Source organism: Canis lupus, chromosome 8 (assembly GCF_003254725.2).
Source record: "Canis lupus dingo isolate Sandy chromosome 8, ASM325472v2, whole genome shotgun sequence".
NCBI classification, from domain to species: domain Eukaryota; kingdom Metazoa; phylum Chordata; class Mammalia; order Carnivora; family Canidae; genus Canis; species Canis lupus.
This window is the reverse complement of record NC_064250.1, coordinates 28,962,952-28,978,366: the sequence shown is the minus strand read 5'-3', so window position 1 is coordinate 28,978,366 and position 15,415 is coordinate 28,962,952. Positions and strand designations below refer to the sequence as shown.

Genomic DNA, 15,415 nt, shown 5'->3' with positions numbered 1-15,415 from the left:
TTAGGCTTTATTCATTTAGTTTCTCCATTTTCATATTGTCTTTTATTTTTGATAGTATAATCTTCAGATATTAATATTGTATATGAAAAAATATTCCTTCATTGTACAAACACATGCAAAGAGAAGCTTTGTTAAGATACTGAGAGTCACAGTATGTTTGAGACATAATCCCTGCTTAAAGAGTTTAAAGAGATTACAATTCAGTGGTAGAAACATCATAAAGGATCACATGCTAAATTGTGTTTGAACAGAAGCAGAGGGAAAGGAAATAGAACATAATTACTATGTTTTATGATAACATACTATGTTATCATAAAACTTTCATCCCTCCACATGCAGGGACTGGGCCTTCCATCTCTCTAATGTCAAGCTCAGTCTGGCATAGGGTAAGTTTGTTGAATTAAAATTCATTTAGAGACTGGAAATGCGTGAAGAAGAAACAAAGAAGACCATGTGGAAGGGGGAATGAATGAGCTGGGTCTGGCCCTGGAGAGACAGATAGGATCAGTACAGGTATAATGAAAAAGAACTTCCTAGGCAAAGAGGGGAGATTGGATTAATAAGAAAATGTCGAATATTGTGGATATTAGACTCTGGTGGGCTTCTCAGGCCCACCAGAATCTCAGATGGTTGATGACTTTTTACTATGTGTCAGTCCACTTGGCAAATGATGGGCAGAGCATAGGTTATGGGCATTGAAGTTAAGAAATGTCTGAGTTTGTGGGGCTGCCTGGGTGGCTCAGTCAGTTAAGTATCTGCTTCAGCTCAGGTCATGATCCAAGGGTTCTGGAATCAAACCTGGTATGAGGCTCCCTGCTTCTTGGAAAACTTGCTTCTCCCTCTCCCTGCCACACCCCCTGCTTGTGTTCTTGCTCTGTGTCAAATAAAAATAAAATCTTAGAAAAAGAAATATCTGAGTTTGGGTTTCACCTCTAGTGTACCATGTAACTTTGAATAACATATTCCTATGAGTAACATATATAAGCTTGCTATGCTTATTTTTCCCAGCTGGAAAACAGAGGTAATACCTATTTGGGGCCTACCATATCTTAAAGCTACTTCGTTAAATGATTTTTTTTTTAATATGACATACCAAACAAAAAGATAATTTGAAATATTTTAATGTGTAAGATAAGATGTTGGGAATCTTTCCAGTTTCACTATGAAAATTTCTCCTTAAAAAAAAAAAAATAAATAAAAAATAAAAGCTTTTAGGCTAGACCCATGGCTGGGAAGAAGAGGACCAGCTCATCCCTTGCTCAAGTCATCTTTCCACCCTGGGCCTGTTTCCTCCTATGAGATGAGAAGGTGGCCTCCACCTGCGCTGACGGACACAGCTGCCACTCGCTACATTTGACTATGGAATACGGCTAGTTTGCATAAGATGCACACCAGATTTCAAAGATTTAAAAAATATGTAAAATATTTTATGAATAATCTGATATTGAGTATATTTCGAAATGTTTTGCACATAGTGGGTTAAATAAAATATATTAATGGCAGCCCTGGTGGCTCAGCGGTTTAGCGCTGCCTTCGGCCCAGGTCGTGATCCTGGAGACCCGGGATGGAGTCCCACGTCGGGCTCCCTGCGTGGAGCCTGCTTCTCCCTCTGCCTGTGTCTCTGCCTCTCTCTGTGTCTCTCATGAATAAATAAAATATTTAAAAAATATATATTAAATATAATAATCTTTAAATATATAATACATTATATATAATATATATTAAATGTATAATATATAAAATACATAATATGTTATACATAATAATCTTTAATATATATATTATATATATTGAAAGTAAGTAACTTCACCTGCTTCTCTTTGCCCTTTCGACGTAACTCCTGGAAACTCTGATTTACCCATGCAGCCTTGTGTCCCTTTCAGCTTTAAGGCATCCAGGGGCGCTGTGGACGCGCAATTCGTGCGGTTCGCCTCGTGGGGGTGGGCGGGGGGGGCGGAGCCCGGGGCCTGCGGGGACGCTCGGACCCCTCCCGCTTCGCCCTCGCCCTCGCCCTCGCCCTCGCAGCGGGAAGGACCCCGGTGCGCGCGCGGGGCCGGGGCGGCCGCAGCCGGGCGAGGCTCCCGGGCCGGGCCGGGCCGGGCCGGGCGGGGCGGGGCGGAGCCGCGCCGGGAAGCGGGCTCGTGCGTCAGCCTCACGCGGGGAAAGGAAGCCGCCCCGAGGCCCGGGGCTGGCGGGCTGGCGGCGCGGGCGCCGAGGCACGTCCGCAGGCTCTGCCGGGAGGCGGCGGCCGCGGGCGGGCGGGCGGGCGAGCCGAGGGCGGGCCCGGGAGGAGCCGGGGGTGGGGCGCCGCCGGGGGCCGGCCCGCGCGGGCTTCTTCTGCGGACGCGCGGCCTGCGCCCGAGTGCCGGGCCCGGAGGTGCGGAGGGCCGGAGCGGCTATGGGCCGGCGCTGGGGCTTCCTGATCGGCCTCGTGGGCGCCGTGTGGCTGCTCGGCCCGAGTCACGGCGAGCAGCGGCCCCCCGAGACGGCGGCGCAGCGGTGCTTCTGCCAGGTGAGGGCTGTGCGCGGCCGCGCGGCGCGGCGGCTCCCGGGGCTGCCCGCCTCCGCCCTGCGCTGGGGGCCGCGCCCCGGCAGGTGACACCGGGAGAGCCCCCGCGACTCCGCCCTCCCGGGCGCCCCCCGGCGCCGTGCCCCGTAGCTCGCGGGGCTTGGTGTGGGCCCGGGTGGCTGCGCGCCGCTAGGTCTTTGCCGACTTGGGTTATGCATCTTCGTGGGTCTTCCCTGCCCGGGAAGGGCGCGCACACTGTGCACGCGCACTTAATACTGGCCGTTTTAGCAGAACCTGGATCTTCCCGACTTCCAGTTTGACCCGGAACGGTGCTCGGTGTGGTGTGCAGGGCGCAGGATCTCGGATCTCGGATCTCGTTGTCAGGCAGGAGAAGGGCTTCGTGTGGCTCTTCTGTGTGCAAGCCCAGCTGCCCTGTGTCTTGAGGGCCGCCGCTTGCCCCCTGGCTCCTCGCCCTGTGTCCTTTTTTTTCCCAAAATGTGATGAGATTCCCTTAACGTGACACCCGTTTGGCTGGTCTGAATTGGGAGGATGAGCCTTATTCAGTGCACAAGTTTAAGTACAAGCTTATTATGATCTATTTTTTTTCCCTTTTTAGTTAGAGAGGTAGGTTCCTTGAGAAAAAAAAAATTCAAAGAAATTTAGAGGTTTTCGGATATGCAGTGTCCTGTATTTTAATATCATTAAAGTCACGTTTTGGTTGGCCTCTGTTGATAAAAAAATTACATTTTATACAAATTTGAGGGTAGGCATCCAAGTTTTTTCCTGTTAAGTGGATTTTACAATTAATGATCAGAAATAACATTTTATGTGTAGGGGCAATGCTACTATTTCAGAGTCAAGAAACAGCTTTAAATATTATGGGAGGAAGAAATAAACCAATATTATGAGGGGAAGAACTATCTCTTTCACTGCTTGGTATTCTTGCGTTTTGTTGCTTTGCTGAGTGATTTGAGAGTTGAGATGTTATCTAGCTACGAGTAGGAGAGTTGAAAGGAAATTGCTGCTTTACGACTAAGATTGAAAAGCTCCTTTACCTTCAGGGATTGCAACTGCACGCCATCAAGTACTTATAAGGAAGAATACAACATAACACAAAGTACAAACATTTGCACATAAGAAAAGTTGAAGTAAAAGACTAAAATAAGTTAGTGTTGGAAGAAGATGTCCAATATAACATTTTCAACTGTATTTTGGATTTTTAAATAATGAAATAATAGTACCCGTTGAGCTTTTCAACTTTTATTCCCCCTATAACTTTTTTAGATATTTGATTAAAATTGGGGAGTTTTAAATTTTTTTAAATTTTTTCTTCTGATTAGTATTTAAGCCTCCCACTTCCCACCCCTTAAAATGTTTTCAAGATTCGAATATTTCCCCAACACAAAAATCTGTTAGGTCCCTTTCTTTTGCTTTTAGAACAGGACTGGCTGTTTTTCTTTTTGGAATCAACGTTAAAAAATTACTGAGGGTTGCATGTTAAAAGTTGTAAGAAAAAATTTTTTTAAAAGATTTTATTTATTTATTTGTGAGAGACATAGAGAGGCAGAGACATAGGCAGAGGGAGAAGCAGGCTCCATGCAGGGAGCCTGAGGTGGGACTCGATCCCAGGACCGCAGTATAACATCCTGAGACAAAGGCAGATGCTCAACCGCTGAGCCACCCAGGTGTCCCAAGAAAAAATTTTAAATGGTCTATTTAAATCAACTTAAGAACAGAGACCATCAATCTCAATTCAATAGATTGAAATAAAAATACGTTTTAGTTCTCTTACGGTCAGTAATGGAAGAGATGGGGGTAAGGAGGAGAAAGGACAAGTGATGAATAGATATGAAGAGAAAATTGGACAAGCATATAGACATAGATGTATACAGAAATGAGAGACACAGAAATAAAAAAAGATGGAAGAAAAGATTAGGGGAGATGAATGGTGGAAATTACTCATTCAGTAAATATTTATTTATTTATTTTAAAAAAGATTTTATTTATTTATTCATGAGAGACACAGGCAGAAGGAGAAGCAGGCTCCATGTGGGGAGCCCCATGTGGGACTCAATCCTGGGTCTCCAGGATCAGGCCCTAGGCTGAAGGCGGCGTTAAACCGCTGAGCCACCAGGACTGCCCTCAGTAAACATTTATAAGCACTGTGTACATTGACCTGAATATTTGTGATACAGAAATAATTATGGTATGATCCCTGTCCTTAAGAACTTAACAATTTAGTGAATAATGTTCTTTGGAGCTTGAGATCCTAAGCATTTTAAAAAACTAGTAGGGGCACCTGGCTGGTTCAGGTGGTTGAGCATGCCACTTTTGATCTCAGGGTAGTAAGTTCGAGCCCCAAGTTGGGTATAGAGATTACTTAAAAAATAGAATCTTAAAAAAAAAGTTCATAAATATTGCTAGACAATAGTTAGTCAAAAGACTAACTTTTGACCTAGAGTTTAGAAATACAAATTAAAATCTCTCATTCTCTTTGCAGTACCCAAGTAGCAGGAAAGTTCTGTGGAGACCGTTTTGTTAATTGTCTTTCTCCCTTCCTGTTGCCAATCTCTCTTACCACTCCTGCCTTGAATTACCACATCAACACCCCTCATCACACTCTTTCATGGGTGCCCGGTAGTAGGGTTTCTGTTAACAGACTATCAACTCTAAATTGAGCCAAAGCAGCATGTGCACCTATTTGGCCTTAGAAAATTATTGAAGTAAAAGATACGAAGCTTTACTTTGAATAGATTAAATTCAATAATCATTTATTGTGGCCTATTGTGAATAAGTTTTGAGAGATCAAAAAATAAACTAAAAATTTAGTCCCATTTCTTGATACTACAGAGTACTGAGCCTGGTACATAATTGGTACTCAAGAAGTGTTAGGGAAATTATAATACAGGATTTCTTTTTTTTTTTTTTTAAAGATTTTTAAATTTATTCATAAGAGAAACAGAGAGAGGCAGAGACACAGGCAGAGGGAGAAGCAGGCTCCTTGCAGGTAGCCCAATGTAGGACACAATCCCGGGGCTCCAGGATCACGCCCTAGGCCAAAGGCAGACGCCCAACCACTGAGCCACCGAGGCATCCCAGAAATTACAATTCAGGATGTGTGCTACCTGGAGTATATTCTTTCAATCATTCTGCTTAGCCATTTGCATGTTTTTCTGGAATTGATCTTTCAGATGGGTTGATGGCTCCAAATGAATCTTTAAGGTTAGTCCATTACTGCATATGCCTCTTGACATCAAATCCTACCAAAACCATTTTCACTGTATGTTGTAAGTTATTTTGATAACAATGCTTCAGTGTTAGTTGCTGCAAATAAGTGATAAATTGCCGGGGACTTATAACTCTTCCTTATATATAGTTCCCCACTTTTTTTTTTTTTTAAGATTTTATTTATTTATTCATGAGACAGAGTGGGGGGGGTGGCGCAGAGACATAGAGGGAGAAGCAGGCAGAGTTAGAAGCAAGCTCCATGCAGGGAGCCTGACGTGGGACTTGATTCTGGGTCTCCAGGATCACGCCCTGGGCTGAAGGCGGTGCTAAACCGCTGAGCCACCTGGGCTGCCCTCCCCACTTTTTTTAAATCATCATTCTTTTTAAAATAATTTTTTTTTTTAGATTTTATTTATTCATGAGTGACACACAGAGGCAGAAACAGGCTCCCACGGGGAGCCTGATGCGGGACTTGATCCCTGGACCCTGGGATCATGCCCTGAGCCAAAGGCAGAGGTTCAACCACTGAGCCACCCAGCGTCCCTAAAATTTTTTTTTTTTGCACAGAAAATTGGTCTTTTTTACCTTTTGGGGTGTGCAAGTCTATGTAATTTTTATAAAGAACCCCATGATCATGACCCACCCTGTCTTTAAACCAAAATAATAATTGTAATATTTGTTGTAATAGGTATGGGCTTGAAATAAATGGAGACTCTTCAGACTTTCTTGTTTTCCTTTTTTTTATTTGTTTTTTTTTTGTTTTGTTTTGCTTTTGACAGAGTTTTGTATTTCCTTTTACCCATTATGTACCATTAGGATGAATGTAACAGAACTTTAATCCCTGTTCATGGAATCCCAAGATGCATTTTAAAGAAATAACCTCAGAAGAAATATTGAAGCCCAGATATGGAGGCAGAATGGACATGTTTTTCACTTAAATTAATTAGAAATGTCTATAAACTCCCATGTCATCAAAATGTTTTATTAATCTTAATATGGCTAGTGCTAATAACACTCAGATCAACTCAAATCAAGATCTGAGTGGTGTAAATTTCTATCAGGCTAATGAAAGGGAAGTAACTCAGATAATCCAAAATGGCTATTTCAAAATCAATTTTCTTTTGTAGTGCATTGTAGATACATTCTGCATACATGATTTTTAGCAGATTTACTTGTCTAATGTCTTGTGTAAGTCAATTTAAAAAATAGTTTTTATTTGTTAGTCAGAGTAGCCAGACCATGGAAGAAGAAACACTTGATAATATGTTGCGTGGTAGGTGGAACTAAGCCTGGATTAAAATTTAGTCAGAGGAATCTTTGAAACAGGTTATACTGGAGAGATGTCCATTGACTCTGAGCACTTAATACATTCCAGGCCCTTTTGAACAAAGAGTGTGGAACAAAGCATATTTTACATTGGTTACTACACTTTGGGTCACAACAATAATTTAAAGTTCTAAAGACTAAAGGTTTAAAGCAGAAATAGCTTGTAGCTCTCCATGTCACTTAGAGTGGTGCCAACTACCCAGTATAGAATCTTCAGTGTTTCCATGCTCTCATTAACAGAGGTCTCAGTCAGCTCTTTCAATGAGTACTTTTCATGTTCTTTTTCACAGTCACAAACCACTATAAAATTAAACATAACTAAAGGTCTTTGCAAAAAAAGGAACAGTTTGAGCACTTTTAAAAGATATTTCAGGTAGGAGGAATATATTCTCACAGTGCTTTGGGAAAAAATGATAGTCTGGTAGGACTGGAAGTTTTTGGCATGTAAGAAAACTAGAAAGTGGGGTTTTTTTTTTGTTTTTTTTTTGTTTTGTTTTGTTTTTTTGTCTTTCATTGTAAATTAAAGAGTACCTGTAACCAGAAAATAGTAAACAAGCAGGCCTATGTTATTTTCTTTTCTTGCCTTTTATATTTTGGTAATTAGTCCAAACCAGGCAGAGTCCGTGGAGAAAGTGTTTGAGACTACTTCTGCATCTGACTGTTGGCTCTCCAGTTCTATGTTCCACTGAGGCTACAGATGTAAAATTTTTGAAAAATTTTAGTTGCAAACTGGGCCTTTTTTTTCCCCTTTGTAAACAAAACAAAACATAGGGGCACCTGGGTGGCTCAGTTGGTTAAGCATCTGACTTGATTTCAGCTCCTATCATGATCTCAGGGTTGTGAGATTGAGCCTTGAGTCAGGCGTAGAGCCTGCTTAAGATTCTCTCTCCCTCTGCCTCTCCACCCCCCTACTTGAGAGAGTGATTTACTCTCTCTCGCGCGCTCTCTCTCTCAAATAAAATGTTGTGGGTTGCTTTGGGACTAGTAAGATTCCTTTCACTAGAAACATTTAAGTAGTGGTACGTTAATGATACTGATTAACATTTACTGGCCATTTATTCTGTGCCAATTCATTTTGATATCAACTCTTAAAGATGGGAACTATTAGTATTACCATTTTGTGTTCAGATAGGAAACTGAGGCTTAGAGGGGCTAAAAAATACTTGGGTAAGACCAATAACTAATAAGTAGAAGTGATGGGATTCAACCCCAAGAAGGCCTTACCCCAGGGCCTGCATGCTAACCACCGTTACACACTGCATCCTTCTTGAGAGTGCATAGGAGGGCATTGCTGTGTGCTTGGGAGGCTGCAGTAGAAGGCCTTCAGAGGCTTTTCAGCTCTTTAGAGACTTGGACTTTAAACTGGGAGATGTCTGTCAGGCCTTCCCTGGTCCTTCTATCTACCATCCCTCAGCAAGGGCCTTCTGTTTGCCACCTATTAGTTTGGCCTCCTACCAAATTAGTTTGGCTGATTGTTGCCTGGAGCAGCGAGCTTCAAGTTTTAGCATGCATCAAGCACTTTGTGTATGTGTGTGGTGGGGCTGGGGGGGGGGGGCGCATTAAATAGAATTGGTATTCCTATGGGAGGGTCAGAATTCTGTTTCAGTTTAGGAGATAATGTGGCAATGATTTAAGCAGCCTTAGCACATCCCAAAGCTGCAGTAGTATCCAGTCATTCTTGTTCCAGATCAGTACCCATTGTTTGGTCTTAGAGACTAGGCTTTGCTTTGTTTCCAAGATTTTGCTCTGGGCCTGTTAACTGGATTTCTTCTTTTTGCCTTCTCCAGAGACTCTGTTCTGGTAACATGCTGGTTCTCTAATTTCTAGAACTAGGTCTGGCATCTGTACCTGCTAGACTTCTCTTCAGGGATTAGGTTGGCAAGCTTATCTGAACAGTCACATGTCTTGGGTTTCTAAGTGTATTCATGTCTCTCCTTTGCTGGGCCCTCTGCATCTATTGAAACTCCTCTATCCCTGCTCTACCTACTTAACTGCCCTGCTACATTTTGTTGTTGGTGGAAGTACCTCCTACTCAATTTCTAAGGTAAAGGTCTGAGGATTTTTAAGCCTACGGTTGTCCTGTGTTCTCTCTTTGAGGTCTCTGGGCTATCAGCTATTTCTGCTTTGAATGCATCTTGCATTCCTTTATGGTCTGGAGCCTCCTCTAGCTTCCTTTGTAGTTAAGGTGTATAGATTGGTAAAAAATTGGACACAATGGGTTATTTACCTCTGCTGTTTGCTTTCCTTGTTCTGAGTGCATTTCTGCCACTTGGGCTCGTGTGGTCTGGAGCACTGAGCACCAAGCACCATAGGTGACATGGTAGTTCATAGTCATAATTAGACTGTGATGCTGGTCTCCAGTGAATGAGCGTGACCGTGGACAGCATTTATCGAAACATTTGTTCATATATCCGTTCTACAAATAAATACTGAGCATCTACTATGTACTGTCTAGAAGTACAGTGCTAAGGACTAAGAATACAAAATGAATGAACATGATTTTGCTCTCAAGGATTTTAAACTCTAGAGGGAGGAATTGAAATAGATAAATCCAATATAGTGAGGTAATTTGTATCTAAGAGTTATGTGGAGTGTCATGGGAGCACATAGGAGCGACAGTTAAGCCAGCAGGAGTTGAGTGGTACTCCAGGGGATAGCTTTCCAAAAGAGGTGATGCCTGAACTTGAATTTTATTTTATTTTAATTTTGAATTTTTTAAAAAGATTTTATGTATTTATTCATGAGAGATAGAGAAAGAGTGAGAGAGAGAGAGAGACAGAGACAGAGACACAGGCAGAGGGAGAAGCAGGCTCCATGCAGGGAGCCCGACGTGGGACTCCATCCTGGGTCTCCAGGATCACGCCCTGGGCTGAAGGCGACACTAAACCGCTGAGCCACCCAGGCTGCTCCCGAACTCGAATTTTAAAGATAGAATTTTTTTTACCTTAAAATGAAATACATAAGGGGGAAAAAATAATTGCTTCAAATCCTTTCTCTTGTTTTTTTTGTGTGCTTGTTTCTCCTTATGACCTAATGTCTCTATTTGGCATGTATCCCTTTGGCCTTGGCATTCTTTGTGTCTCTTATTTCTTTGTATAATGATTTGTATCCAAGGGGAAAAACAGTAGCTAGTTTACATCCTTAGAAGTTCTGTTTTTAATGCTTGAAAAAAAGGGGTGTGAAAAAAAATCAAATCATCTAGGTTCTTTAGAAGCACTTTTGTTTTGTTAGTACCTCAAATTAGGAACTAAAGATTATTGTATACTCAGAGAATTTTTAGCAGGAAATAAGGAAAAATTTGCATATGGAATGAAAGTAGTTATTACAGTAACAAAATATGTAGATCAGATTTCTGGAACCTGAATTAGTCCAAAACAAGTAAGACTAGGCAAATCGGTACAGAATCTTAGCTGTTAGATATTGCTGTCATCATCCAAAGTATTATCTCTCATCATCCAAAAGTATTCACTCTTAGGTGAAAAATTTACATTACTGTTTTGTAATATTTCAAAATTAAAAGGTACTGAAGGTATTCCAGAGGGAAATCACCTACATTTGGTATTTCAATGAAGTATTACTTGCTTACTTACCAGTAGATTTGAAAAAAAATTTTTTGACAAGTCTCCCTAAAATGTAATCCAAAGTAGTTTATATTGCAAATATTCAGACCAAAGTATAAGGACCTCTTTTCTATAGCATGCCCTATATACATATTTTTTTAAAAAATCTAGTTACTATTCTTAAATCTTGACATATTTGTTACTTGCAGCATTACCATGTTAGCAATATATAATTAATTTTGTAGGTATTTGCCTAGCCCCAAATAAACATCTGAGACTTTTAGTTTCACTTCTGATAACATTGTCTGATTGTAATTATTTTTAAGCATTTGAAGATCAGAATTGGTTTTGTGGTCAATTTGCTATCTGTGCTGCTAATGATAAGTGATTTCTTTCTTTTTTTTTTTTTTAATTTTTATTTATTTATGATAGTCACAGAGAGAGAGAGGCAGAGACATAGGCAGAGGGAGAAGCAGGCTCCATGCACCGAGAGCCCGATGTGGGATTCGATCCCGGTCTCCAGGATCGCGCCCTGGGCCAAAGGCAGGCGCCAAACCGCTGCGCCACCCAGGGATCCCTGATAAGTGATTTCTAAGCACCAATTCTAACCTAGACAAATTATCATGGTCTAATATTTGGGAGTAGTTAGATTGTTATAGTTATTATTGTTTCTCTTATAAATACCGTATTTTTTTTTGTACCTTCACTAAACTTGTCTCCAGACTATACATCTTGTAGGATACTAAAAGGGAAGACTGACAATTGAATTGTAGGAATATGGAGTCTTAGGAGAGCCAAGAATGGGAATGCAACTGGGGCTTCAAGGAAGATGGGGAGAAGTAGGAGCGGGAAAACCGAATCCATCTCCTGTCTCTGCTTCACTGTGTATCTTAAAATCTTGCTGACTGGCTCATGTGTTCCTCAGTTCACATGCTAGCATATGGTCTGTGTTTAGTTGTTTAGGAAGACCCATCTCTTCTTCTTCTCAATTCCAGATTCCTGGAGCAGGGACCATGACCTGGTTTGTATTAGATGCCTACACCTAGTCAGGCCTGGGGGGAGTTACAGAGTGGCTGCAGGGTATCAACTCACTACATATATGTGTGGGCACATGTGTGATGATGAGCTTAGTACACCCTACAAAAAGCAGCCACTGCATTCCTCCAGGTATATAGTAAGAGCAATAGCATTATTAGATTACTGTAATACCCCATCTCCGAAAATTATTTTTTTTAATTTTTAATTTTTAAAAGATTTTATTTATTTATTCATGAGACAGGGAGAGAGAGAGAGAGAGAGAGAGAGAGAGAGAGAGAAGCAGGCTCCATGCAGGGAGCCTGACGTGGGACTCGATCCCAGGACCCCAGGATCATGCCCTGGGCTGAAGGGAGGTGCTAAACCACTGAGCCACCCAGGGATCCCCCCATTTCCAAAAATTAGGAGAGGAGAGAGGATAAGAGTTGGTTGAGTCATAACCTTGTAAGGAAAAAGAACCCTGTTGTACCTAAGATATTTTGATGTGTTATTTCATTTTCTTTGTAACAGGTTAGTGGTTACTTGGATGATTGTACCTGTGATGTTGAAACCATCGATAGATTTAATAACTACAGGCTTTTTCCAAGACTACAAAAACTTCTTGAAAGTGACTACTTCAGATATTACAAGGTATTTTTATTTTAAATTTTTTTGCACAAGAATACTTAAAGTTTAAATGGATAATTATATTTTCTTAGGAATTGTTGAGCTTCAAAATTGTGGCCATTATTTAAAATTCAGTTTACAAGAGTGAAGAATATAAGTCTGAAACCATCCATTGGATACTTTCAGTTTCAACAAGTCAGTTTTGCACTGTGGCGTTGGAAACTTGTTTAAATTGAAGTCAGAACAGAAGTTATTATATTGTTATCAAAATTGCTAGTTCATACTTCTCTAAAATATTAGATTGACTCCTGTTAAATAATTAAGTTTTTTGAAAAGCATGACTTTATTCTGACCTGTATTATTTTAACTGGTCACTTGTGATATTTTATCTTGAGATAACTACAGAAGGAGTTTAGAAAAATCTAATTACTGGAATATGTAATTATCATCTAAGTTCACAATTGTCTGCTACTTGCTAAAAATGAATATCATTTCAGCAGTGGTGATATCAGCTACTTTGTCTCCTAGTTGCCCTCTGTTTGGAGTCTGTTTAGTAGCAGTCTGTGTCTTTTTTTTTTTAAGATTTTATTTATTCATGAGAGACACAGAAAGAAAGAGAGACAGAGACACAGGCAGAGAGAGAAGCAGGCTTCATGCAGGGAGCCCGATGTGGGACTTGATCCCGGGACCCCAGGATCACTCCCTGGGTCGAAGGCAGACGCTCAACCGCTGAGCCACTCTGGCATCCCAGTCTGTGTCTTTCTAACCAAGTCTACCAATTTACTTATATAAGGTACACATAGATACAATCACTGGAACTTGGCAGCTGGGAAATGGAAGAAAAAGAAAAACTGCAACTAATAGCATGACCAGGTTATAACATTGTAATTGAACACATGTCAATAATAATCTCAAGATTCTTACTTTTATAACCTTTTCTATTATCCTATAGGTAAACCTGAAGAGACCATGTCCTTTCTGGAATGATATTAGCCAGTGTGGGCGAAGAGACTGTGCTGTCAAGCCTTGTCAATCGGTAAGAACCACGTATACATTTAAGATCTGTTACATCTTTTTTCAAATAATTGCACTTTTTAAAAAGGGGCAACACAACTAAAATAACATTTCAGTCCTTAGGTTAAATATAATGTTGTTTAATATTTACAGATTAAAAGCCTAAACTTGGGGTGCCTGGGTGGTTCAGTTGGTTAAGCATCCAGCTCTTGATTTGGCTCAGGTCACAATCTTGTGGTCCTTGGATTGAGCCCTGAGTCGGGCTCCACACTCATTAGGGAGTCTGCTAGAGATTCTTTCTCTCCTTTTCCCTTCCCCTACTCTCTCTCAAATCTTTAAAAAACAAACAAACAAACAAAACAAAAACAAAAACAAAACCTAAACTTACTAACGTAAAACCTGTTTTGAATTATTCTGCCTTCATAATAAAAGAATTTAAATTTTGTGATAAATACAATCCTTGATTTACTTGTGAGATTAACAGTTCTTTTGGCTTGATGTTTTTCTTCCTATTTCTTACTCAAAGTTGTGTTTATAGTAGAACGAAATGAAATTAATGGAAGTGTAAGCAAAATCTCTCCTTTATCCACAGGTATATTGTTTTCCTTGGGTGGGAAGGGGTTGGACTAAACACCTGTTTTTTTTTTTTTTTTAAGATTTTATTTATTTATTCATGAGAGAGACACACACAGAGAGAGACAGGCAGAGACACAGGCAGAGGGAGAAGCTGGCTCCATGCAGGGAGCCTGACGTGGGACTCGATCTCGGGTCTCCAGGATCATACCCTGGGCCGAAGGCGGTGCTAAACCGCTGAGCCACCGGGCTGCCCTGTTTTTTTTTTGTTGTTGTTGTTGTTTTTTTATTTTATTTTATTTATTTATTTGAGATAGAGAGCAAGAGAGAGAGCATGAATGAGAGGCAGAGAAAAAGGGAGAAGCATACTCCCCGCTGAGCAGGAAGCCTGATGTGGGGCTCTATACTAGGATCCCAGGATCATGACCTGAGTTGAAGGTAGACGCTTAATCATCTAAGCCACCTAGGTGCTCCTAAACACCTGGTTTTACTTAAGAATCCTCAGACATTAAAATTTGAAGCATTTTACTCTGAAAACTGAATTTTACACTTTTAATGAAGCCTTTTTTTTCCATTTAAAAGCATATATTTGTATTTTACTTTTTTATTGTGATAAAATACATATAACAAGATTTACCATTTTAACCATTTTTAAGTGTACAGTTTGTTGGCATTAAGTATAGTCACATTGTTGTGCAACCATCAGCACCATCCTGTTGCAGAATTTTTTTCCTGATCACAAACTGAAACTGCATGTTCGTTAAACAATAACTCCCCATTCACCCATCCCTCTTGCCCTTGGCAACCACTATTCTATTTTCTTTCTCTATGAATTTGATTATTCTAGGTAGCTCATATAAGGAGGATTATTTTTTTTTTTTTTAAAGATTTATTTATTTATTTATGATAGTCACAGAGAGAGAGAGAGAGAGAGGCAGAGACACAGGCAGAGGGAGAAGCAGGCTCCATGCACCGGGAGCCCGACGTGGGACTCGATCCTGGGTCTCCAGGATCGCGCCCTGGGCCAAAGGCAGGCGCCAAACCGCTGCGCCACCCAGGGATCCCTATAAGGAGGATTATTACAACATTTGTCCTTTTGTGTCTGGCTTGTTTACCTTAACAGCATTTTCATGGTTTATCCATAGTAGCATGTATTTGAATTATATTCCTTTTTAAGGCTGAATAATGCTGCATTTTATGTGTATCTGCATTTCATTTATTCCTTCTCCTATGGATTGGCTTTTGGGTTATTCCCATCTTTTGGCCATTGTGTATAATGCTGCTCTGGATACGGGTGCACAAGTATCTTTTAGTGTTCCTAATTTCAGTTCTTTTGGGTATACACCCAGAATTAGAATTACTGGATTATATGGTTGTTCTGTGTTTAATTTTTTGAGGAAATCATACTGTCTTCACAGCACCTGCACCATTTTATATTCCCACCAGCAATGCATGAGGTTTCCAATTTCTCTATATCCTCATTAACATTCACTCTTTTCTGTTTTCTGGATAATTAGCCATCCCAATGGGTATGAAGTGGTGCTATAATTTTGAGTGGTTTCTT

The 15,415-nt window shown here is 40.7% G+C and overlaps 1 protein-coding gene across 2 annotated transcripts in view; it reads left to right on the top strand.

The window, feature by feature from the left end:
• The first annotated feature begins 2,317 nt into the window (after nt 1–2,317).
• Nucleotides 2,318–15,415, top strand: part of ERO1A (endoplasmic reticulum oxidoreductase 1 alpha) — a 52,588-nt gene continuing 39,490 nt past the window's right edge. For both annotated transcript variants that reach the window (XM_049113172.1, XM_025442932.3), the window contains exons 1-3: nt 2,318–2,512; nt 12,169–12,288; nt 13,217–13,300. In XM_049113172.1, the coding sequence (XP_048969129.1) occupies nt 2,399–2,512; nt 12,169–12,288; nt 13,217–13,300 (318 nt within the window). In that variant the 5' untranslated portion in view covers nt 2,318–2,398. The remainder of the gene's footprint in view (nt 2,513–12,168; nt 12,289–13,216; nt 13,301–15,415) is intronic.